General features: G+C 43.5%; 1 protein-coding gene across 1 annotated transcript in view; it reads right to left on the bottom strand.

Moving 5' to 3' along the window:
* Positions 1-3,556: 3,556 nt before the first annotated feature.
* Positions 3,557-25,473, bottom strand: part of TMC2 (transmembrane channel like 2) — a 60,529-nt gene continuing 38,612 nt past the window's right edge. The window contains exons 13-20 of the mRNA XM_019733728.2: positions 23,884-24,033; positions 21,725-21,853; positions 19,350-19,417; positions 18,257-18,496; positions 11,221-11,346; positions 7,612-7,690; positions 6,643-6,760; positions 3,557-5,778 (exon numbers count right to left, since the gene is read on the bottom strand). Coding sequence (XP_019589287.2) covers positions 5,561-5,778; positions 6,643-6,760; positions 7,612-7,690; positions 11,221-11,346; positions 18,257-18,496; positions 19,350-19,417; positions 21,725-21,853; positions 23,884-24,033 — 1,128 coding nt within the window. The 3' untranslated portion in view covers positions 3,557-5,560. The remainder of the gene's footprint in view (positions 5,779-6,642; positions 6,761-7,611; positions 7,691-11,220; positions 11,347-18,256; positions 18,497-19,349; positions 19,418-21,724; positions 21,854-23,883; positions 24,034-25,473) is intronic.

Genomic DNA, 25,473 nt, shown 5'->3' with positions numbered 1-25,473 from the left:
ATTAATGCTATGACTGATTTACTTCAGTATTTCTATACTTAATCCTAAATATTCCCGGAGTTACCAGTGCTTATCTACTAAGGTAGCAGTTTTCAAAGAAGTCAGAGTTCTTTAAGGAATTGCAGAATTAATTTAGACATTCTTGGCCAGCATTAAAAAAAAACCAGGATGAACGAGAATAGGAAATAATAGTACATAGATTAAGGGTATTGATTTGTAAAACTTGTCTCAGGTAAACATACATATACACATATGTGTATAAATATACACATAGTATGTGCATGTAGAAACGTACACACACATATATACATATATATATATATATATATACACATATATATATATATATATATATATATATATATATATATATATATAATTATGAAACATTTCTGTGGATTACATACAAAAAGCCGGAGGAGTCACTGAGCTGAAAGCTAACCAAGTCACATTTTAGATAAATGAGCATCTGAGTCTAAGCATAAGAAACAGGAGGGCTGATGTCCAAGGGGCGAAGATGGATGTCTCAGCTCAAGCAGAGATAGAACTAATCTGCCCGCCTTTCACCTTTTGTTCTGTTCTGGCACTCAAAGTATTGGATGATGCCACTCACATTTGGGCAGGCCAGCTGTTTTACTCAGTTCACCAGTTCAAATACCTATTGCATGCCAGTTATCTTCCTAGGTGTAGGGATACAGTAGTAAACCAACCAAGTCACTGCCATCAGGGAGAGTACACTCTGTGGGGGGATGGAAAATCAAGTAAATATGTCATGTATCAGGTATTGATAAGTGTTAAGGAATCTTGCATTGTTTTACAGAGGTCCTCAGTGAAGAGGTGACATTTGAGCAGAGATCTTAAGCAAGGGAGTAAGCAATGCAGAGATCTGGGGCAATCATAAAGACAATGGTAATACTAACTCGACCTCTGACTTCAGAGATTTTGTAATCCAGGGAGACGGAACATAACCAAGTGCTGAAATGGAGTAGTATGGGAGGCTGCCTGGAAGACACTTGGGGGGGGCCTGGGCTCCTGAGGAAGACTTCAGGGCCAGAAGGGGTTTTACCCTGTTTCCCCAAAAATAAGACCTAGCTGGACAATCAGCTCTAATGTATCTTTTGGAGCAAAAATTAATACAAGACTGGGTTTTATATTTATATTATATTAGTATTATATTAAAGATCCAGTCTTATTTTACTATAAGACTGGGTCTTAAATTAATTTTTGCTCCAAAAGATGTATTATAGCTGATTGTCTGGCTAGGTCTTATTTTCAGGGAAACATGGTAGGTATTTATGGAAGAGTGTGTAGGTCATTAAGATTGATGGAGGAAGGAGAGTGGAAGCAAAAACCAGAAATAAGAACCTGCTAGAGGTGTAAGGTTCATCCTGGTCAGTAGTTGGACAAAGAACATGAAGGATCTAACATGTAAGAAGACCCAGAACATAGGAAGCCTTGAATGAAGGCCAGGATGAGTGGCTTGGGTCTGATGAGAGTCTTATTTTCCATCAAGCATTGGTTGATTAGAGATTAGTTTGGAGGTGATGTACAAGACAGATTTCCCAAAAAATTCCAGCTGAGAAAGTGACCAGAGCTGAGGGGGAGCTGTGGGTTTCCCAGGCATGTTCCAGGCTCAAGCTTTAAAGCCACGTGGCACCTGGGGCCTTTTCTTTCTCGGTAGATAGGACTATTCACCTATTGGGAAGGCTCATACGGACACTGTAGCATCTATTTCTCTTTTATTTAGCCCAGTCTATGGCTCACTGTGTTATTTTGGTGTAAATTAACTCAGAGGTTTTACTCTGGGCAATGGGCAATGCTAATGGAGACCTATGGAAATAGAATGTGCTACAGTCATGGGCCACATAAGGACAAACCTTATATATGATATGATGTGGTATACCAGATAGCGTAGGCTATACCATCTAGTTTGTATAAGTGCACTCTCTGATATTTGCACAATGATCAAATTGCCTAAAATTGCTTAATGACGCATTTCTCAGAACATATCCCCACCTTTAAACTGAGCATGATTGTATTTAAATGCCAGTACTGGGCAGAGCTTCAGGAAAGGAAATTGCATGAAATAACCACAAGATGGCGGCACTTCATCCTCATTTCGCAAATGAGAAAACCGATCAAATTTGAAAGGCTCCTAGCAATTCCTCAGCCCTTTTCTCAAATGTGGAAAGAAACCCTGCAACAGTCTTTGGCAACGAGTTATACATATAGGCAACATTTCTTTCCATAGATACAGAAGAATGAAAAGCATCCGAGGAAGACCATCTAGCCCAGCGTTCCTTGTCTTTTTGGTTGCAGCTAACCATAGTCATATTTTGGTTATGACTCTGAAGCCCAGAGTTGATTAGGATTATAGTGTAAAAGTTTTGTTTAGTTGGTGCTGTTTGTGTTCAGAACCTGAGGCGGAGGATGTTTGATCTTATCCATGCCTGTGATAATGTCTGTTATTTATTGATCACTTGGCATAATGCTTGGCACTTTGGGTGGGGCTCTATAGAGCATATCTGAAGTGACTTGACTAAATTAAGGATCACCAGTGTAGTGAATGCTGTTGGTACCCTGCCCAGGTCCCCTTACTGGCTGGTGCATCACTCTCAAGTTTCTGTGAGTGTACAAGTCACGGGAAGATCAGGGGTCCCCCTTGATCTTCACCGAAAGTGTGTTCCTGCTTATGTGAGTCTGTATGAAATGGAGCTCTTTATTAACACTGAGCATATAGATTATTAGAAATGAGAGGATCCACCTGCAAAAATAGCTCCCGAAAGATAAAATTCAGTGTCTGTTTCATTTCCCCACAGTAAGGAGTATACAAACAAACTAGGGTAATATTAGTAAGACACCAGTTGTAATTCTCCGGATAAATTGTTAAATAGACTCTAGTTTAAATCATTCTTGGGTGACCTGAGGAAATAAAGAGAAAGGGTGAGGGGAGGAAGGAAAGAAAGAAGGAAGGAAAGAAAGAAGGAAGGAAGGAAGGAAGGAAGGAAGGAAGGAAGGAAGGAAGGAAGGAAGGGAAGGGAGGAAAGATGATGGTCTTCATGCCTGATGGCCCCTGGACAGGCTGAATAGTGAAGTTTTAAGATGGAATGACCTGGAATGTCAAACCCAAGAATGCAGAGATGATAAACTTTAGACTGTTCTCTAATAACCTGTCCTAAAGCCATACCACCCTTCCTCTCTTACCTCTACCCATCTCCCTAGCTCACTGGAAGTTTCCTGTTGATTGAGGGTCCTGGGAGCCACCATTAACTAATCCTGATGGACGTCTCTCAACAAAAGCTTTAGAGTTGTCTTGATAGAGATCTTGTAACTATTTGAATTAGGAAATCTCCTGTTAAAATCTATCCAAAAATTGTTTGATAACCACCCCCTTCAAGAAATAAAAACTAATCTCTTTCCCTTTGAATGTGGGCTAAACTTAGTGACTCAGTTCTAATGACTAAAAAGCGGTAGAATTGATGGTGTAACTCCTGAGATTAGGTTTTAAAAGGCATTGTGGCTTCCTTCCTCCTTGCTCTCTCTCCAGGATCACTAGCTCTGGGGGAAACCGACTGCTATGTTGTGAAGACACCCCAGAAGCCCTATGGAGAGGTTCACATGGGAGTTAATCAGTCTCCTATTAATAGCCAGCAAGGAACTGAAGCCTCCTGCCAACAGCCATATGTGTGAGACATCTTGCAAACAGATCTTCCAGCCCAGTCAAGTATGCCAATGACCATAGCCCTGCCTGAGACCTTGACTACAGTATTCAGAACCAGAACTGCCCAGTGAAGCCAATCGCAAGTTCGTGATCCACAGAAATGGTGTGAGATAATAAATGTTTATTGTTTACAGTTGTTAAATTTGGGGGACAGTTTGTTGTGCATCAATAGATAGCAAATATATTCCCTCACATAAAATTATGCATCATCAAAACAGGATAATTTGTTTGTGTTTATGGTGGGTGTATTGATAGCCATCAGAAGTAATCACTAGGAGGCTGAGGACTTAGACCTTTCTTGTTGGCTTCCCCAGGGGCTGGCATCCCCAGGCAGGATGACGTGGAGGCCATGTGTCGGCGTGATGGCCGTCTTTCCGCCTTCCAGTCCTGATTGGTTGGGTTAGATCTGGATTCTCCTGTTGAGGTCTCAGGGGGTTAGCTCAGGGCCAGGCTGTGTCCTCCCAGAAGGAGGCATATGATGCACAAACATTTTTGGATTTGGGGGTTGAATCTCAGTTCCATGGAGCTGAGGCATCAGCCACATCTTCAGCTTTGCTTGGAGATGGATGGGGGTGAAATAATTTATCGTTTCTCCCAGTCACATGTCCCCATTCTCACTCCATTCAGGTTGTGTTTGAAGTTTCAGCACCGGGTTGGGAAGGGGAAAGAATTGGGAGGAAAGTTAGAAATTATTCTAATTGTATAGCTTCTGAAATCCCTGTAAAATCTCCACCAGGACTTTGCCTGACTTCCAGGGTGTGGGGAATTCTCCTGTGAACCCCTGGGGACATGGTTGGGTGGTGACTGTGAGAGCAAACATGCAAAGACAAAGGTGAGATGGTCCCTTGATCTTGAAGCACATGCTCACCTGGGTCTGTGAGCACGGAGTAGAGGAAAGAAAGAGTCTGCCTGCAAGATACCTGGGCTGCCGAAGAGTCCTAGACCGTGACTGTGCTGAGCCTTTGCCCTTCCTGGCAAAGCCTTCTCAATGGTCTGGCCTCCCCAGCTCATGCCCCTTAGGAGTCACTCTGAATAGAACCACAGATGACACTAAATGAACATAGAATCGCCAGAGACAAGGCTTTGCATCCTTTGCAAAACTCCTGAAAGAAACCATCTTCAACATCCCTTATATCATAAGCAGGCTTTCAAAGTCCTTTTAGAATTTGGTGCATGAGAAATATTTTTCTGCCCTGAGCAATCTTTTAAGTTTCCTTCGATCAGATAAGAAGTACTACGTTCCTTGCCTTGCTGCTAGGAGGCTTCAGTGCATTTTTGGTGCTTAATGGCATCAGCTCCCCTCAGACTGGATTCTGGGGTATCACCATCTTCCGACTCACCATGGCTGGATTTGGTTCATTTACTTTTATTTTCATTGGCTTCTTGACCACCTCCCTTTCTTTGGATAGAGATGATGGTCAGGAATGTGGGCCCCTCTGCACCCTCCTCCCAGTTGGTAGAGCTGGTGGAAACCTGTGTTCCAACATGGGTGCCATGAGAAAAGTCTATAATGGTGGTCATGGCCCTGCTCCCTCCTCCCAAAGTCTGGAGCCAAGGGCAACCACCATAAGTACAAGGTCCAGAGCTACCTGAACCAACATAGTGGGAAGGAAAGTTATGGGGAGGCAGGAGGCTCAGTGCCCCTAAAGGCAGATGAAGCCATTGTCCTCCCATTTTGGTAGCCACACGGACCTGAGGTTAAGTAATGAAAGTTCAGTAAGAGGAGAGAGTGTGCACGTGTGTGAGAGGAGATAGGAAAAGAGCACTGGTTTGGGCATGTGAGCTGGTGGGGCCAGAGGATCAGCCTCAGGATGGAGTGGCTCCTGTGAGTCCCAGCTGTCAGTGGGGAGGTCTCTGAGTACTCTTTCTAGAGGCTGACCTCCCAGGATGAGTCTGAGGCCGGGCTTGGCCAGAATCTGGTCTGATGCTAGGAGGCCGAGATACCAGGAGGTGCCTCGAGGCGGGCAGCATGGTCCTGCTCGCAGAACTGGAGGTCCCAGGGCCCTGGACCTTCATGTCCAGGGTCTGGATTTGGCTGGCAGAGTGAGGCATGGTCCCTGGAAAAAGAACCAAGACAAGAATGAGGACGTGGGAGATTTTGCTGGAATGGATTAAGTTTCCCTTGTGGATGGGTGTGGCCCATGACACAGGCCAGGCTCTGATGTGGAGTGTTTCCAGGTGTGACCTCTAGGCTCTTCCCCTTGCACTAGCTGGATGCAGGCGGAGTCACAGGATGGAAGGAGCCAGGGTCCCTGAATCATCACTTGGCAAGAAAGTGACCATCAAGTGGAAATATCCAATTTGGACTTTATGTTGAGTGAGATATAAACTTTTATTGTGTTTGAGCCATTAGCTATTTGGGGTTCCTGAAGTATTTACTTTCAAGAAGAGAAGCTAAGTAAGGGCAGCAATAGAGGCTGTTGGAATTTTCCAGACTAAAGGTTGACCATCTTCCTAAACTCTCCCCTGCGCCCTAGTTCCACTGATGTGTTCAGATAACATTTTCACTTAAAAAAAAAAATCAAATATTGCAGTACTGATTTAATCAGCAAAAAGTTGAAAGAGCTTTAAATCTGTAATAAAAACTAAAAATTGGAGAAGGGCAAACTTTAAAACAGCAGCCAATAGAGTGAGGAGGGGAAAGGAATGGGTAGGCATATTAGGACCCTGGGGACATGAACTGACCACTGTCAAACTAGTGTAACTTTCTTGGTTTCTCATGGAAAACGTTTTGTACACCTATTTTTTTCCTTCCATACTTAAGTCCGTCAGCATCCAAACACATCGTTCCATTATTTGTCCGTTCCAATAATCATCGAAATTCTCATTCGAATCCCAGATCTGTCTGATTTCGCAACATATACTCTTTACACCTTTCCATGTGGACTTGTGAAAAGTTATCATCGTAAAATAAAATTTACCCGCTTTGGTGAGTTGGAGCTGGGTGGCATTTTTGAAGCTGTCTTTAGCTGTGTCCTCTGAATCTCTGGCTGTGGCTCTGCTTTTGACAGATTTGTGGCTCTTTTCAACTTCACGGAGCTGCAGGAAAAAATTAGCGGTTGGTCCTGGCCGGGGAAATGGGTGTTTGAGGCTCAGGATGGTGAGATCTAGAGGGCAAGGACTCTGTCTTCAGGTCTTGGGAACTACCTTAAATCGCCTGTAATTAGTCCTCACCACTGACAGGGCAGCCTGAGACTCAGGTTTGCAGAGCATTTGAGGGAGCACCTGGCCAGGGGGCCTCCAATCCTCTCAGTCAATGGTTTTCTTTATCTGGGCAGGAGCTCAGTAAGATTAAGGAAGTGGGATGGGGACCGGGAACTGGCTGAGGCAGATGAGATTACTTCCAGAAGAGGCATGGAAGAAGCAAGGAGGACAGGAGGACTTAGAGATAGTTGGGTCTACCCTTTACCTTGAGTAGGAGGCAGGATGGGGGCTGGCAGAGCGGAAGAGAGCAGTCGGAAGTCAGCTGATATTGAGAGAGGCTTAAAAGACTTGTTAGGCCATGCAACACAAGCCATATGTTCCATGTGCTCCAAAATAACAACATTATTTTCTTTACTGTTTATAGTATTAGTTTTCATGTGTAGAAATTAGTGTGGGTACTGGTTTTATTATGTATGAACATTGGTTAAATCCATTGAATTTCTCCTGTTTTTCATCAGCCTCTCAAAATTTAAGTCATTGTTATATACCCCCAAATACCCTCAGGATATAAAGGCATGCTGTGGAATCTCATAAGGCTGCTTCTGATCGTAGAGATATTTTTGGATTCGGTTTAGAAGAATGCCATTTAGAACATACAACTGGGTTCACAGAGCAGATTAGCAAAAAAAAAAAAAAAAATCATGACATCTTTTTACCTTCCAGAATGAAACTTGTGATAGACTCACCGCTTGGATTTTCTTCCTCAGCTGGGCATTAGCTCGGGAAAGGCTTTTAGAAACTGAGTTCAGGTAGTAGATGGCCAGGCTGCAAGAGAAAAGCATGACTCCTGTGGTACTGCAATCTTGGAAAATGACAAGAGCTGGTGTCTTTCCCCAGGAATCAAGGCCTGCTTCCTGGAACGGGTGCCAAGGCTTTGCCTCTGGACAGGATGCAGGGAGATTCTGCCATCCTAAATTCCCCACTTACCCTGGAGAAGTTCTGGGACATCTCTGTTCTTTCTCTATTTGATTGAACGTAGAAATGACCTACACATTTCTAGCTCTCAGAGTTCTCAGTAAAGGTTGGCTGAAGGAATCATCCCTCTTCTGGGAAACCTGAAGAGGTGGGGGAGTGGCAGTGCTTCTTGTCTGCACCAGAAGCTACTTTGTTTCCTGGGCACTTGCCCTGTGCCAGGCTCTGTGTCATGTGCATCCCACCGCACATCTCACTGGTTTGGACGAAACCCCATGAAGTAGAAAGGATGCCTCCCATCTTTACAGATCAGTATCCTGGAATTCAGAGAGGTTAAGAAATCTGCCCAAGGTCAGCCCATCTATTAGTATGCCTCAGAGCCCACGTTTTAAGCCAAAGCCCTTTCATAACCTTCAAGTGCTGAAGAGACAGAGGTGCTAAGTACCTGCTCCAGGTTTGCCTAGGAACACAGCTGCAGGTGCCCTGGAGGTCCCCTGCTCAGGGTGCACTGGTGGGAATGTCTGTCCTGGGCTGGTGACTTTCAGAGTCCAACCCACACTGGCTGACTTCATGACTGGGTGTCCTTTGAGCCTGTAGCTTGGGCCTCCATTCATAGGACCTACAGTCTGGGGCTATGACTTGGACTGCACCACTTGAGAACGGACGGGTCACAAAAGTCAGGTGCTACCCAGATTGGATGCCCTGCCTGCCTGTTGCCTGGGAGATTTTTAGGTTCATCCTAATTGTCACTTTTCTCCATGAATTTCAAGCCTTAACTACTCTAGCTTGGGTCTTCTCCTCAGGGTGGGGCCACTCAGAGCCACGTGAGTAGAGTCTACAAGCTCTCTCCATACAGAGAAGAGGAATCACATTGTCTTTGGGGCAGAGTGTAGGTCAGGGCTGTCATGGGAATCTCCTGAAGCAAAGACTCAGAGCACTGTGGGTGAAGAGAGGAGTGAAAGGAGGACAGGCAAGGGACCACTATCCATTTTGGCACCGACTCTGCACCAGGCTTTGCTCTCTCTAATTAGCAACCATTTGTTAGGGAGGAACTGGAGGTCAGAGAGGATAAAGTGCTTATGGGTGGCTGCCATCCTCCAGAGGCTGTTTCCAAATTTCGCACTTCCCCTAGCTGCCTGCAAGGGTCAGGTTTGGTGTCTGCGTGCCAGAATTTCCTCGGGCAGTCATGGGGCAATCCAGGTGGTCGTATCCCATCAGCCCTCGCTCATGCCAGGACTAGAAAGCAGAGGATGTTTGAAATCGAGGATGTGAGGAAATACACCTATTTTAGAAAACAATTCAGTACTATCTAAAAAGAATGAAGAAACAAGTACCTATGACCCAGCAGTTCCACTTGTAGAGGTCTATCTTAGAGAAAGTCTCACATTTGCACGAGGAGACATATATACAAGCAGCACATTTGCAACAGCAAAAAAGTGGAAAGAACCTAAGTAGGCCTATGCAGAGAAATGAATAAAGTGTGGTTTATTCATTCATACAATGAAACACAAGAGACATATTAAAATCTGTGCTCATATATCCACATGGATAAGTCCCCCAAACATAATGTTGAATGAGGAAAGCTATGTAGTGTTAACCATTCATGAAAATTTTAAAACTCAGAAAATAATAGTACATACACATGTGATAAAAGTAGCAAACTATGCATGGAAGTGATTAAAACTAATCCAAATACTGGTTACCTTTGGAGAGAGAGGAAGAGAGGATTGGGTAGGGCTTGAAGTGAATCCATAACATTTTATTTCTCTTAACAAGAGAGATCTGAAGCAAATATTGCTAAACGTTCACATCTGTTTAATCTTGTGATCATGTACATGGTTGTCTGTCATTTTCAGTAGTTTATGAATATTTCATAATTTGAATAAAATCATGCCAAAATAGGTATTTATAAAGAAAAACACCTAATATTTTCACTAGTACATTTTTGATGACAGTAGTTCAAATTTACGACTTGCTTCCTGCCTTCTTTTTCTTTCTTTCCTCACTCCTTCCTTGAGCATTCATTTGCCTAGGCCCAAAGCAGAGGGCTGGTGTTGAGGATAAAGAAATCAGCAGACCCACCCACTATCCTGAGGGGCTTCAGTCTTTGACAGGCATAGTGAAGAATGAATGAATCAGCTGTTTCAGGCCACAGGGTGCTCTGTGGAGAAGTCCCACGGGCCCAGCCAGCCACAGGCTCAATCAGCCCCTCACCTCTCTCAGCGACTCAGAGCCCGGAGATCTTTGATGTTTCTCATGAACGTTTAGGAGGGTGTTGCCGATACTGTCACCCCCCATCCATATTCGTTGGCCCCTATCTTTCAATGTGCTCCCTATACTTGCAACTGCCAGCACCTTCACCTCTGTGCCTGAAGCTTTCCCTGCAGCTCACCCCCACCCCCCACCCCCTCCCCAGAGAAAGCGTTCTATCCAGGAGCACAGCCGGCCCAAATTGGTAGGCAATGCATGCGCCTCTCTCCTCCAGCGTCTATCAGCATCACTCAACCGGTGATTGATGGGAGCTTGTATGCAAATGTCCCAGACCCCTCACTCTTGAGTGGGGTAAGTCTGAGGCACACTGTTTCCAGAGTTCCCCAGCAGGACTAACATCATCCCAGTGGTAATAAAGCACCTTACTGTCCCTCTGTCTATCTTCCATATCCCCCTCCCCAACAAACTACTACTTGCATTTGAAACTTTGTCTCAGGATCTGCTTCTGGGAAATCCAGACTAAGAGGGCGAGAAGGAAGTAATATAGGGAAAGGGCATGAGGACTATTTTTACAAAAGGAGGTTGGATTCCAAGCCTGCTGCCTACGTGCTGAAAGACAGAACTCAGGCAGATGTTAATCAATCACACAGAATAAACCATCCAAAGGCTATTAAGCAGAGAGTTTCCATTATGGCCTTTCTTGTAGTTAAGACTACTACAAAACAAGCCACAGGTTGTGCCTTACAAAAGTCAAAGATAAACCTGTTCTTCTTGCACCTTACAGAAGTTAAAGATAAACTTACCACTGTTCTTCTTTCATCCTTTCCCCCATAATAAGAAATTTTCCATGGGAACAGAAAACACACATAAACCCTAGCAGGTGGATGGAGGGGGTCTCTCTTCCACTAGCAATTAGAGACCACCACTCTGTCTGTGAGGTGGCCTTTCTTTTCTTACTTACTCTTTGCTAAATAAACTTACTTTCACTTTAAGCTCTATATCGGCTCACATTTGAATTCTACCCTATGTGAGGCCCAGCACCTTCTTAGGCCAGGGCTTGAGTCTCCACTCCGGGGGATTCGCCCCACTGGTGTCAGAAGGACCAGCTACAGAAGTCTCAGCTGCAAGGGGGAGGTTTCCACGAGGCAGAGCCGTGGGCCCTGGTTACCTACAACATCAGCAGGATGGCTGGAATGACCAGGCCCGGGTTGGCGAGGAAAGCGAAGACCTTGCCGAGGAAAGTTGGGAAATCATTTTCAACTGTCTCTTGGATGACATCATACATTCTGTTTTTCCCACTGGAAAGAGAAGAGGACATGTTACAGCATAGTGCAAAGCTCACATAGCACACACGACTTTGTGTATGCCCCCCGCTCCCCAGGTCCAGAGCTGCCACTCACCACTGCTTTCCTGGAAGAACCAGAGCTCTGCTCCAAATGTACTGTAAGTAAAACAAAAATGTCGCAAGAGGGGCTGCCATTCGGGCTAGGGATTATAGCTGGGACAGCACCGTGGCTCACCAGCTTCATGTTCTTGGTATCTCACAACTTCTCGAACTATATTGATTTCCTGTGTCTGACATCGGCCTCAGCAAGATGAAAAATGGGTTTTCACCTATACTCTCATGGGAGAAAATTGCCTGTGATGTAGTTAGGTAACCGATACAGAGTTTCCTCTGGGACCCCTGCATGGCAATAGTTCTCCAGAGGCTGATGTGATAAGATAACTTCATGGTGCCTCTCAAAAATACCTACAATTAGTCTTTATAATTCCAGGAGATTGGATTGGCAACCCCCGATCAACACTTTACATCAGAGAAACATGGAGCGTCTAGCTGTGACATTTTGGAGGGCACTTATAATTTGACAGCCCCATACTCAATATTTTACATATATTCATAATAATCTCCTGGACAGTTACAACCTTAATTTTTATTTTCTTTGAATACCTAAGAACCATTATGCCGACTTCCACAAATATGTGCCCAGAGATTACTGGCCATTGCTGGCTTTTGGTTGGTAGTTTTGATGCTAAGAACTGGACTTTTGGGTTTGAAATTCCTAGTTCAAATCTTTGCTCCTCCATTTATTAACTGTGGCACACCATGGACAATTTACCTATTCTCTTTCTGCCTGTATTCTCACCCTTGCTCTTCCTACTAGAGCGGTACTGTCAATGTGGCTATTAAAAATAAAAATTAAAAAATCAGTTTCTTCGTCACATATTTCAAGTGTTCAATAGTCATGTGACTAGTAGCTACTCTATTTGAAGAGCAGAGATGGAATTTTTTCATCATATAGAAAATTCTATTAGACAGTGCTGCAGAAGTTTGATATCTTTAGGCAAGATACTGAAATTTTCTTGGCCTCAGTGGCTGCATCTGTATAATATGGTATTATAAATATAATAATAGTATTTGTCTTAGAAGATTGTTATGGATTTATATAAAACATTTGAGTATGGGGCTGTCAAATTATAAGTGCCTTCTAAAATGTCACAGCTAGAAGCTTCATTTTTCTCTTATGCAAAGTTGTTGATCAGGGGTTGGCAAATAATGGCCCATGGACCAAATTTGGCTTGCCACCTGCTTTTATACAGCATGTGAGCTAAGAATGGTTTTCATGTTTTCAGATGGTTGAAAAAATATAAAAAGTAGAATATTTTGTGACACATAAAAATTGAAGTATGCAATTCAAACTTCAGTGTAAGTAAAGTGTTATTGAAACACAGCCATGCCCATTTATTAACGCATTGTCTATGGTTGTTTTTGTCCTATAATGGCAGATGAATTGTTGTGTCAGAGACCATTAGTGGCCTTTGCAATGCTTAGCACTGTTGCACAGCACATTACAAACTGCAATGATAACATGGTAGCATTTCATGTGCCATGCGTATCCCTATATTATGACATTTTTTTTATTACCAGTGCATACCCATCATGTAAAAATAAGAAAAGTAAAGTGGACTTCAAATGTTAGGCTTTTAAGTCACAGTAGACTATGGATTATTTTGTCATTGGATTATGATGTATTAGCTTTCAGTGCCTGCTGTAATAAATTACAACATTGGTGGCTTAAAATAATACAAGTCTATATTCTTATAGTTTTGGAGGCCAAAAGTCTGAAAGGGTTTTACTGGACCGAGACCAAGGTGTTGTCAGGACTGCTGTCCTTTCAGAGGGAGGCTCTAGGGAAGAATGTCTCCTTGCCTTTTTTCAGCTTCTAGAGCTTCATTCCTTGGCTCATGGTTCCTTCCTTCTTCCATCTTCAAAGCCAGCAGCCTAGAATCTTCAAATCTTTCTCTGCTTCTGTGGCCACATTATTTTCTGATCTCCTTTAAGAACACTTATAAGGACACTTGTGATTTAGGGCCCACCTGGATAATCCCCCATCTCAAGATCCTTAACTTAATCAGACCGACAAAGTACCTTTTGCTATAGAAGGTAACATCCACTTTAGGACCTAGATAACTCTGGGAGCCATTATCAGCCCACTACAGTCCACTCTCTGGCCCCCAAAGATTCACCTTCGTCCCACCTGAAAAATACATTCACTGCCATCCCTACATCCCCCAAAGTCTCAATCCATTACAGCATCAACTCAAAGTCCAAAATGTCATCTAAGTATCATCAGCTCAAAAGTCCCCGATTTCATGATCTAAATCAGGTATAGCTGAGACTCTGAGTAGAATCTTGGGGCAAAATTCTGTGGACCATGAAACTAAAAAAACTAGTTATTTACTCCCACAATATAGTGACAGGAAAGCCATAGGATAACAGTTATAGATGTTTCAATTCCCAAAGGGAGAAAATGGAAAGAAAAAAGGAATCACCAGTTCCCAGCAATTTTGGAATCCAGTTAGCCAAAGTCCATTAGGTTTTCAAGGCCTGCGAATAATCCTCTGGGCTCTTGGCTCCACCCTCTGTGCCTGCAGCTCTGCCCTCCAGGCCCAAGACTCTGCCCTCAGAGTCATCCTTTCTTTTCCTTGAAGAGTAGCAGGTGTTTCAACTGAATAGATTTTATCAGCCTGTTTGCTTACTGTCTGCAGAAATTTTGGAGTCCAACAGCTTTCCTTCATTTTGTGCCTTCTCTGTCTCTTTCAGTCCAAGGCACTGATAGTGTTGCTGCTCACATATCATTTTCAAATACCTGGTGAGTCTTTCATGTATGTCATGGGAATTCAGTTCATTAGACAACAAGGTCCTACACAGATCTTTCCTGGATAAATCTGTATCTCTGGCTTCTGCTGAGACGGTTGAGAGGATCTGAGTCACATGCTTAAAAGAATCCACTGTGTGAATTCAGATCTTTTGATTCTTTAGAAGTACTAGCAAAAGGTTGTCCAGTCTCCTCTCTGGTTTTCTTTTTAGAGCATGTGTTCCTAAAAGCGACTCTGTTTTTTAATATCTTTTGCAATCTGGATAGGCTGAGAATTTCCAAAATCATTAAGCCCTGGTACTTCTTTGCTTATCAGTTCTTCCCTCAATTTATCTCTTTCTTCTCATATTTTAGTATAAACAGCAAGAAACCAGGCTGCACCTTCAACACTTTGCTTAGGTATCTCCTCAGCGACATATGCATGTTCCTCATTTACAAACACAGCTTTCCACACAACTGTAGGACACAATTCAGCTAAGCTCTCTGTCTGTATAACAAGGATCCCCTTTCTTCTAGTTTCCAAAGATCATGTTCCTCACTGAACAGTAGTGAAGTAATTAAATTGTGTTTGAAGGCGGGAGCTGAATAAATGTATCCAGAGAACAAAATAAACATGTTTAACACTTTAGAATTTCCCGCAAGAGCAGTTGCTTGAAGAGTTGAGGACGTTGGAAGTAGTGTCCTACTCAAAAACAAGGCAAAACATTTCAAGTGGTTTCCCTTGTGATAAATCAATAAATGGTACTGAAACTGCTCCGTTGGCTATATGAGGAGTTAATTCCAAGTCTGAAGTGACTAAGGACTTAACTTCTATGAACATTCTGTGTGGAACAAATATGGGTGAGACTTTCTCAAAGAAATTGGGAAAACATTAATTCAGTGCAACTGAATGGAATGAAATTTAGTACCACTGAACAAAGTGGGATTGGCCATGATGTGTTACAACTGAAAATGGTTAACATCTATGTAGAGCAGAAGAAGGCTTAGCTGCACAAATTTACAAAGCTTGTGAAATTGCAGATTACAATTATTCTTCAGTTTTATTCATCAGTTAGGTAATTTGCAGAAAATATTTGAATCTATGATGTGTAATTGAACCAATAGTGTCAACAGTGAATTTCATTTGCTTGTAAATTTATGTCAGAAATAGAAGGTGCATATCCTGACTTGTCCTACCACACAGCAGGTCAGTGACTTAGCAGTAGTAAAATTAAATGGCAATTTTTTTTCTATAGTAGTAGATGTGTTGCTTTGTCTGGTATAATGATGGATCCAGGCAGTGAAGGTGGCAATCTGGACAGCACAATTGGTCTTTGATGACAGGGGACAGTAACTTTGAACCTCTATCATGTCAAATATTATCACCCCTTCCCCCAAAAAAAGAATTCCATTCTTCTCATTGGTAGACCTGGCTTACAGAAAATTATGCTCTACTATTATCATATTTTGAATTTTGTCAATAGACACTTTGTGGGCATTTGTTTCTTGTTATATAAGTACCTACATAATATCATTGATTTTACCTCTTGATCCCCAAAGCCTGAAATATTTATTATTAAGCTCTTTACAGACAAGGTTAGCTGATCCTTTTTGCAGATAATGCTTCCCATTTCATAGCATTGCTATGAATACGAGCTACCCCCAACTTGGCAGGACTCAGGCCGAACAAACTAGTATATATGACTTCCTATGGATCCTCACTCTCCTCTGAGTACTTTACAAATAACAACATACTAAATCCTCAGAACAACCCTATAAGGTAGGCACTATAGTTATTTCCATCTTATAGGCAATGAACTTGTGGTGTAGGGAGCTAAGTAACTGGATGAAGATGACCCAGCTGGTTAATGAAAGAGCTGGCTCTAGAGTCTATGCTCTAAATCAGGGGGTTGACACTTTTTTTTTTTCTGAAAAAGGCTAGATAATAAAGATTTTAGGCTTTGTGAGACAGATGGTTTCTGTTAGAACTGCTCTATCCTGCTGTTGTAACAAGAAGCAGCCACAGATTATATGTAAGCAAGTGGGCATGGCTGTATTCTAATAAAACTTTATTTACAGAAACAGGTGGTGGTCCATGGGCTATAGTTTACCAACACTTACTTTGAACTATATGTTATGCAAAGCTGTCCATCTCATTCATTTATGTTGCCTGTCTGGATCCGGTCCAAACCTTAAGTCTCTCCCTGTAAAGTGAATTTCTATGAAGTGAAGGGTCTAGTTTGAGCACTGACCACAAACCAGGTGTTCTCTTCTAGACAGTGGGTAGAAAGCAATGAGAAAGGAAGCAAAAATCACACGCTTATGGAGCTTATGTCCTGGTGGGGGAGACAGACAACAAACAAGATAAATAAGCAAAAGGAATGGCACAGTAGATGTTGATAAGGAGATATAATAAACAGAAACAATAAGGTGAGTGTGTGTGTGTGTGTGACATTTTGGTTAGTCTCTCCAGGGAAGGCCTCACTGAAAAGGTGACCTTTGTGTGCAGACCTGAAGCAAGTGAGAGGACAGCTGTGAAAATTCCAGCTGTTGGTGGGTTTTGATCAGAAGAGTGACAGGAAAAAGATGGCAGCCATGTTTCCTTCTGACTTCCATTTATAGGTCCTTTCTCTTGCTATCTGGGTGTAGGCTGTCAGGGCCTCTCGGGGTAGCAGATGAAGCAAGGGCGGGAGCAGACGGTGAGGGCCAGGCATGGTGCAGGCCCACTCACTGGTCTCCTCCCTGCGGGTAGGTGGGCAGCCTGAGCAAAGGGGCACTGGCTTTTGTACCCAGAGCCCAGTCCCCAAACCTTGCTCAGTAAGAAGCCCAAAGAGGCTTCCACCACTCGTACCATGTGGTTCTCCCTCAGCCTGGTGTCCCAGGTCTCCTACAGCTCAGCATGTCCTTCCACTCTAGATCTAGCTCCACTTTTCCTTCTTTCTGAACTCCTGTTCAGCCAGGTCACGTTCTGCTGTGAGCACTCCTGCTAACGTCTCCTCTGCGCTTCCATGGCACTCCCTGTGAGGCACCAGCCGCAGGGTTTTATCTAGGTAAGTCCCTTATAAACTGAGAAGTACCAGATCAGCATCTCCCAAAGTGTGTTGGTCCACATTGGTAAGCAGAGCCAGGACTAGAGTGAGGTTGGTGAGGCCCCTGGGGTGCACAATTGAAGGAAGTACTCACTTTGAAGGTCATGCAAGTGCCTTACTTGCCTCACTCTACTCCTGGCCCTGGGTGGTTGTTCCATGAAGAAAAGATCTATGGTCAATAAGGTTGGAAACATTGGCTTGCAACTTTATTGCACGATTCTCCGAGCCTTTAATAAAGGAGTGTGCATTGAGCATTTCTAAGTGAGAAGGTGGCAGATAAAAGGGGCTGCGTGTTGCAAACTGCTTGAACCACAGAACCCTTTTTAATGGAGTAGAGAGAGGGCTTTGTTTCCAGAGGGTCTCCCATTTGGAAAGAAAGCAGTAGATGCACAATGTTTCTCCGTCTAGCTCCTTTCATAATTACTTATCTCTTTATACAATGCCCAGTCTCCTAAACTAGTCTGACTTATACCCTGAACCCACAATGCTGGCAAAATGCTCCACAGATCGTGGGGACTCGGTCAAGAGTCTCAGTAGCTGCTTCCCATTTGAATGGCACTTGTCAATGTATCGTCACGTCATCTTCAGAATACCCCGTTACTCATCCCATGGTAAAGTAATCCAGAGCAGTAGATTATCCATGTCAAAAGGTTAGAACTGCGCTGTTCAATATGGTATCCATTTGCCCTGTGTGGTTATTTTAATAAAAATTAATTAAGATGAGAGAAAATTAGAAATTCAATTTCTCGGTCCTCATTTCAAGGGATGGCAGCCCCATGTGGCTGTTGGCTACCATATTGGATAGCGCCGATGTAGACCATTTCCACCTTGCAAAAAAACGGTTCAACAGCACAAATCATTTGCTCCAAGCAACATGGCCTTTCACAGGCTGAGGTGACACCAGACCTGGAATTCTGAGCCAGTGTCCTCTGAGCAGACTACCTCTAAAGGGGAGTTTCTCTTATGCAACCAAGACTGTTCACCTGAATGGCCCACAATCAAAGGAGGGCGGGAGGGTCATGATGGTGTAGGCCACTGGCAGGAGGCTGAGGAAGAGCACCAACAGCAGGAGGCCCATGTAGAAGTTGTTGGATCGGGAGGCTTTGAACACGCGTTCGTGGGGGACGTTGCTGCTCATCACTGCCCAGCACTGGAAGTACATGGAGGTCAGCAGACGCAGCACGTTCACGCCCACCAGGCCTGGAGCGTAGAAGGAGCCCATCCTGGAAGGGCAGAAACCGCACACCTGGTTGGCCCAGGAGCAGGAGAGGCCAGGAGGGATGACAAGGAAATGGGATGGGTGGGTTAGGGGCATGAGGCCTCGCTGTTTTCTCCGCAGGTCCCGAGGGAAGGGGCCTCCCATTTCATCAGGACATTTATCATCAAACCATAGCCATCCAGGAACAGGGAGACACTCCAAGCATTACTGGCTTGGGTTCTGACCAGAATTTAACCACTGACTCACCTCCAAGCACCTAGCAAATTACACGGCCTCCTGTCTGGTTCTCCATGGTCTCCCTAAAACAGCGCTGCTGCTCAGAAAAGTATTTGAAAAATCCTTAAATTAAGAGAATTGGACATTGGCTTGCAGTGAGCTCTTGGTCTTGAAAGTCTTAGGCTGAAGTTATGCAGCTTCCTCTAACTCCCTTCTCAGAAGAGGAAGTTTCTTAGTTCATTTATCTCCCTCCTGCCCTCCCTCCCTCCTCTTTTCTCCTTTCCTTTCCTCCTCTTTCCCTCATCTCTCTCCCATTCTTTCTTCTCCTTCTTTCCTCCCTACTTTTTACTTTCTTCCTTTTTCTCTTTCTCTTCCCTCCTTTCCTCCCTCTTTCTTTTCTTTTTATTTTTCATTCTGTCTTTCTACCTCTTTTCTCCTTCCCTTTCTATGTCCATGATAGCACAGGGGAGGACCAGACACTGTCCTGGTTCTCATCTAGTGCTGCTCTCAATTTTTCATGTGAAAGGAGGAAGCCAGATGATTTGCCCCGCGTCTCCACAGCTGGTTGAGAGACAAAGCCTGGGATTTCAGGTTTTTGCCTCCGCAAATGAGGTGATCCCCAGAGGAAGTGGATTACTCACCAGATCATTCCTTGGTTGAAGATCAAACCCAGCACATTTCCACTAATATCAAACTCAGCATATGAAGGCTAGAGAGAGAGAGAGACAGAGAGAGAGAACACGTTAGGTGGTATGTCAGCCAGATCCCAAACCTGCCAACTGGCCAAGCCAGGGCCACTCCATCCCAAAGAGCCTGCTCTGCTCACCACAGAGGAACCTTAGATGAAAGGTTCTGCTTCTTTAACATGTTTTCACCTTTTAAAGAAAAGTTTTGAAGTTCTCAAAGTTGAAACATTTTTCAATGTCTTTTGTAAGAAAAATACATGAGAGTTTTCACCTTTTAGGGTCTGTGGGCTCACAGTGTGCTCTCGGGAGGGCCCTGGCCCCTAAGAGAACACTTTAAAATGCTCTAATCAGAAATTTACTTTGAAATGATAATCAAGGGGTAACACAAATAAACCATGAAATGCAAATAATTAAATGAGAAGTCAGATGAAGAGAAAGCTTAACAAACACAAATGAATAAATGACTCCGCCAATTCTCTTTTCTCTTTCTCATCTTCCTCTAGCCTGAGAGCCTTCATGGAAAAGGAAGAGCTCAGCCAGATACATATTTTCAGCCTGACTCTGATTTTCAGAGTTTGGGATATTTGCGAATATTTGAAAGAATACAAAGTTTGTGAGCACTGGGGAGTCAGGGGTCCTCATGAAGCATGCTTAAACCTACTTCTTGATTTGTCTTCCAGAAATGGAGATAAAGGGTGACAGGAAAGAGGGAAGGAGGAATGAGAAGTTAGGAGAGAGAAAAAGGAAGGTCAGGCAAGCGTGGATCAAGGAAGAAGCATGTACACTCCATGAGGGTCAAATCTTGGGAATTTAAAATTTAACATTTTAAAATATTAAAAAAATCTTTTTATCTATTGGGTTTTGTGTCCTGCTTAGAAACATCTGCCTCTCTCCAAGATTATAAGTTCTACATTATATATGCTTTCTTTTAGAATTTGTGATTTCATTTTTTGACATTTAAAACTTTGATTCACCTGCAATTTATTTATTTAGGTGAAATGAGTGAGAGATATAGCTCCCCTTCCAATGGTTAACCAGTTTTGACCCATTTGTTATCTAATCCTTTATGTTTCCATTGGTTTGAAAGGCTCCTTTTGTCATAAACTAAATTTCCATATAAATCATACCTAATTCTGGACTTTCTAGTTTGTTCCACTGTTTGTCTACTCTCTAATACCAGTTTTAGTTATTATAGCTTTATAATATGTTTTAACATAAGGTTAACTGCAGTCCATTTCATTCTGCTGTCTTAAAATTTTTCCTGGCTATTTCCACATGCTTATATTTTGAATGAACTTTAGTATTACTTTGGGATCTTGTTGAACTTATAAATTAATGTGAGGGCAATGACATCTCAGCAATGTCATGATATAAAGATACCATCTTCTTTGAGCATAAGGTTCTTACATCCTTATTCTCAGATAAGATCATGAAGTTTTCCTGGCTGCTGAAGAGTTGAGTAGGCCTGTGTAAAACTATGGCTGGTGACTAAAAGAAAAAATATGACAGAGACCTGTACTGAGTCCCTTACGTGGGCCAGGTAATCTGCTGCAGGTCAGGATGAGGATGACACAGGTAAACAATGCATGGAGCTCAGTTAAGGGGGGGGGTGTCCAACCCTCCTTCCCCCTCTGTCAGTGACTCCTGAGTGGGTAAATGAGATGGTGCGGGAGAGACACACAGAGGACAGATGAGGCCAGAGGTCCTGCCAGATCTAGAAGGCTACTACAGAGAGCAAATGACACACAGATAGAATGAACAGTTTCCTGGGTAGGTGGCTCAGAGGAGTATCCCAGGTGAAGGGAATGAGTCAAATGAGGTTTCTCAAAGTGTATTCCAGAAGACAGGACCAGTGGTTATTGTGTTCTTGATGTGTTCCAGAACTTTCTGGAACATTCACATCCACATTTGCCCTGCCCCCTCCAGGGTTTAATTAGTCTCAAACACCAAGAGCTACCATTTCCCCTTATCACTTTTTCTCAGTACCTATAGCTTGCACAGCGTGGGCTTCGAAGCCCAGTATTTTTTGCCTTCCCTAGTGAGAGTTGATGCTGGTTTGGCATTTCTCTAACCGCCATCTGCTCAGCACTGAAGTGCGTGGTCCACCTTTCCTAAGGCCAAACGCCTTCACTTCCCAGATAAGCAGGTCCCATTGTTAATTGTATTGGGAAAAGGCAGATAGGGCACTTAAAGTAAATACACATTAAATACTTAATGCTGAGCAGAGACAACATTAAGCACCGAAAGAAATGCACAAGAATGCATCTGACTCTATCAAGGAGGATGGTTTAAACAACTTTCCGCAGAATAACTGTGAAATGGTGACCTACAAATCCAGCTTCTAGGTCCCAGCACCAGCAGTAGTTCATGAACCGGACAAAACAAGCCCGTAGGAAGTCCCCCAGCAGGATGGTGATGTACGTTACCAGCATGTCGGACACTGTTAGCCTCATGAATTCCTGCAAGGAGGAACACAGAAAAGGGGGTAGTCAGGGTTGGACCTTGCTCACTTGTCCCAACCAACTGCAACCACGCAAACCCTCCCCCACCCACCTGAATTGTTCTCTGGGACCCTCTGATTCCTGGTGGCAGTGTGGTGATGGTGCAGAGCAAGGACCCCAGGCTTTGGAAAATGCCTAATATTTGTCTCACCTCTACAAATTACTTATTGTATTGCTTTGGAATAGTCTCTGAACCTTTTGACGTTGATAATATTAATCTTGCAGGGTTAATAAGAAGCTTAGTGATTATGTATGCAAATTGCCTGCCATGCTGGCAACACGCAGTTCTTGGTAGTTATCAGCACTCTTGCACACATACAGGATGTGAAGCCTCACTCAGATTGTTTCTTCCACCTGCTCTGAAGTGCCTGCAGCCCCAGCTAAGGCAATGTGACCAATGTCACTGGGGACCACAGCTGGCGTTCTTTACCTCCTGCTAATTGGATTTTTTTCTTGGTACATAAAGAAAATAAAGCAGATTTTTTTTTTAGAGGCACATAGCTGAAGATCCAAAACAAAGGAATAAAGATTGTTCTGCTTTGTAGAGTATGTATAATTTATTATTTTTTCTTTCTGAAAAATTAAAAGATCTACCAGATCTCATCATAACCTTTAAGATATCTAATAGACTTGGAATTCCTAGGGGGCACAGGGTCTGCTTTATTCATTTTTATACCCTCCATGATGATTAATAAATGTTTGCTGGATGAGCTGATGAGTTTTCAGGGTTATTCCTCAATAAGAATTCAGGTTAATGCCCCCACTTAATAAACAACCCAACATGTCTCAGGTCTCCGCTCTGTTCAGGGTGACGCTCTGGGACTTGGAGTAGAAGTGATGGAGGACACAGGTAAGCAGGACATAAGCCTCAAACCCATCATTACCAACAAGCTCGGAAAGAAAGAAGCTTTCATCAGTGATGGGAACAGTGATGGGCATTCAGGAAGGAGGGCAAGAGAGATGCCTCCCACGGATGTGAGGCAGGAAATGAGAAATTCTATAGCAGAATATTCCAAAGGAATCGCATAGGTCATGAACTCTCTTCTGTGTCCTAAAAAGGTGGGCTTTATTGATTTGAAGATTCTTTCTCTGCTACACATTGTGATGGGTTGAGAAATGTGGGAGCTGGGGAAGCTGAGTGGCTCTGCACGTTGAAGATGAGGAGGGTTTGAAGAGTCTTGGGAATCTGGACCGGAGGAGGCAAGAAATGGTGAGTCTGAGCTCACCTTGAAGGAAGTGGGGAGAAAAAGCCCCCAGGACCCCATGGGAAAGAACAGGTATTTTCTTCCTATAGGACTTGCAGGTGGTGTAGGGAGTGTTCAATGGAGTGTGTGATGTAATTCCCCTCCTCCACCTACTTCATCAGACTCAGCTAAAACCCTGTTGTCTAAGGCTTTACAGGCATGGATTCTTTAGGGGACCCATGAAAAAGTAATACGCGCTGCCCCTCACTGGGGTGGGCGATGAATAGAAACCCCATGCAAAGAGGTGGAGTTGAGGAAAAGAGGGCAGCTGATCCCTTTGTTACTCATAAATACTTCAAGTTTTGCCTATGAAGGCGTTGAAGTCCACACTGTGCAAGGTACAGGAACAGTGGTGAGTGTAGATAAGGGGAAATGGTAGTTGTTAATTTTTGAGACTCTAGTGAAAACCATGAATTCTCTTTACAGAAAAATACACACATGCATGTACACACAAAATCCTGCATCCAATTTTTAGGAGTATGTATTCATGACTTCCAGGTGGGGAACCCCAGGCTTTCTGTAAAATCTGCAGTAAAACTAATAAATCCAAGTGGTATTAGGTTCATAAATGGAGCATACAGAGAAATATGTGGGACACTGAAAAAAAAGGGGAAAGTGAAAAGGTGGAGCTTTCCTAAGAAATACTGGCTGGACATGTTGGTGGCTTAAAAATGGAAACATCAAGGAAGGAATAACAAGAACTAAGAACAGGGATAACCTTTTCAGGGGAGCACAACTACTCACAATGCCCACGGCTGTCTCCCAGCAAGAACCCCGGGGCACATCAGCAGGGTGCAGGGGTGGCCGGGGCACGCTCTCATTCCAACCCGAGGAGTTGTAATAGTTAAACAGAGTCCAATGAGTGATGTTCTTTATTGTCTCTTCATTAGAAAGCTGGAACACAAAGTGGAGATGTGGGATTGGAAGGAGCCAGGGATGGTCCAACCGTTTCCACAGGAACAACAATTAAAGCCAGCACATGCCACAAACTTACCATCTAAACTCTGCCCTACCCTTCAACAGAGTCTCCCCAAAAATCTAAATGGAAGAGGGAGGCAGTTGGCTGAAGTTCTTGGGTCTTTCCCATGAAGTTATCTTCTCTAAGTTATCATCCATCCATCCATCCATCCATCCATCCATCCATCCATCCATCCATCCATCATTCTTCTTTTGAGCATAATTTATCCAGGGGCTATTCTGGATGTATAAGGCAATGGTGACACAGGAGTGAACAAGAGAGATGGAGCATTCCTCAGAAAACTCATAGTCTAGTAAGTGACAGACATGAACAGACAGACATGACAGAACAGAGAGATAAGGGCTATGGGAAATTTTCTCTGGGGATTGAGAAAATCCACATCAGACAATGGGGGGGCCACAGAAAACTTCCTGGAGGCAAAGAGATCTGAGCCAAAACCTCAGGGAGGATTAGTCAACTAGTCAAACATGGGGAGAAGGGTGGAGAGAGAATTTTGCCCATGGAAGAAATGTGAAGCTTAGCAGGTAGAACAGTGTACTAGGGTAGGAGGGAGGCCAGAGATGAAGTTGGAGCGGTGGGCAAGGGCCAGATCCAGTCACTTCCATGCTTAGAACCTTCTAATAGCTTTCCTGTTAATCAGGGAAAAGTTCATGCAGCTCTGTAATGAGGAGGGAGAGGTGGGAAAGAGGAGCGACATCATCTGGCCCTTCCCCCAGTTTCATTTTCCACCTCTTCCCCTCCACTCTGTTGTTCAGCCATCCTGCAGTTCTCTGTTTGCTCCAACTGCTCCCTCTGCTTTTCCCTCTGCAACTAAGATTCCCCAGGGGGTTCTGGAACCCCTCCTGGGCACTGCCATTCTGCCCTGGGCTTACCCCCATTGAAACATATTCTGCAGCGTGCTGTAATGAATGAGTCTGTCTCCCAGCCCCGTGTGAACACCCTTGGATCAGGACCGTGTTTAGCTCTAGGCTGCACCCCCAGGGCCTGACAGAGTGGGTGCTCCGTAAGCATCTGGGGGGTAGTGATGAAAGGTTAAGTCAACTATGACATACCATCTCAGTGGACACTTAACTTAGCTGGTAAACATTTATGACAGCTATGAAACAATATGGGAAAGGCTGTAGATAAAATATTAAGGGTATCAAGTGACATGGATATGATGTGAAAAAAGACAACCTAAGGAAAATACAGCAAAGAACTGCAGCAAAATGTTAACAATGGTTGTCTTTGCGTCATATCCTGGTGATATTTTTTTCTTGATGTTACTTTTTGAACTTTCCAAAATTTATTTAATTAATATGAGTTATGCATAGGAGATTATCATATTTAAAATATGATGGGCAATAGGGACTGGG

Source organism: Rhinolophus sinicus, linkage group LG13 (genome assembly GCF_036562045.2).
Source record: "Rhinolophus sinicus isolate RSC01 linkage group LG13, ASM3656204v1, whole genome shotgun sequence".
NCBI lineage: Eukaryota > Metazoa > Chordata > Mammalia > Chiroptera > Rhinolophidae > Rhinolophus > Rhinolophus sinicus.
The sequence above is the reverse complement of the archived record's forward strand: the minus strand, read 5'-3'. Positions and strand labels throughout refer to the sequence as shown.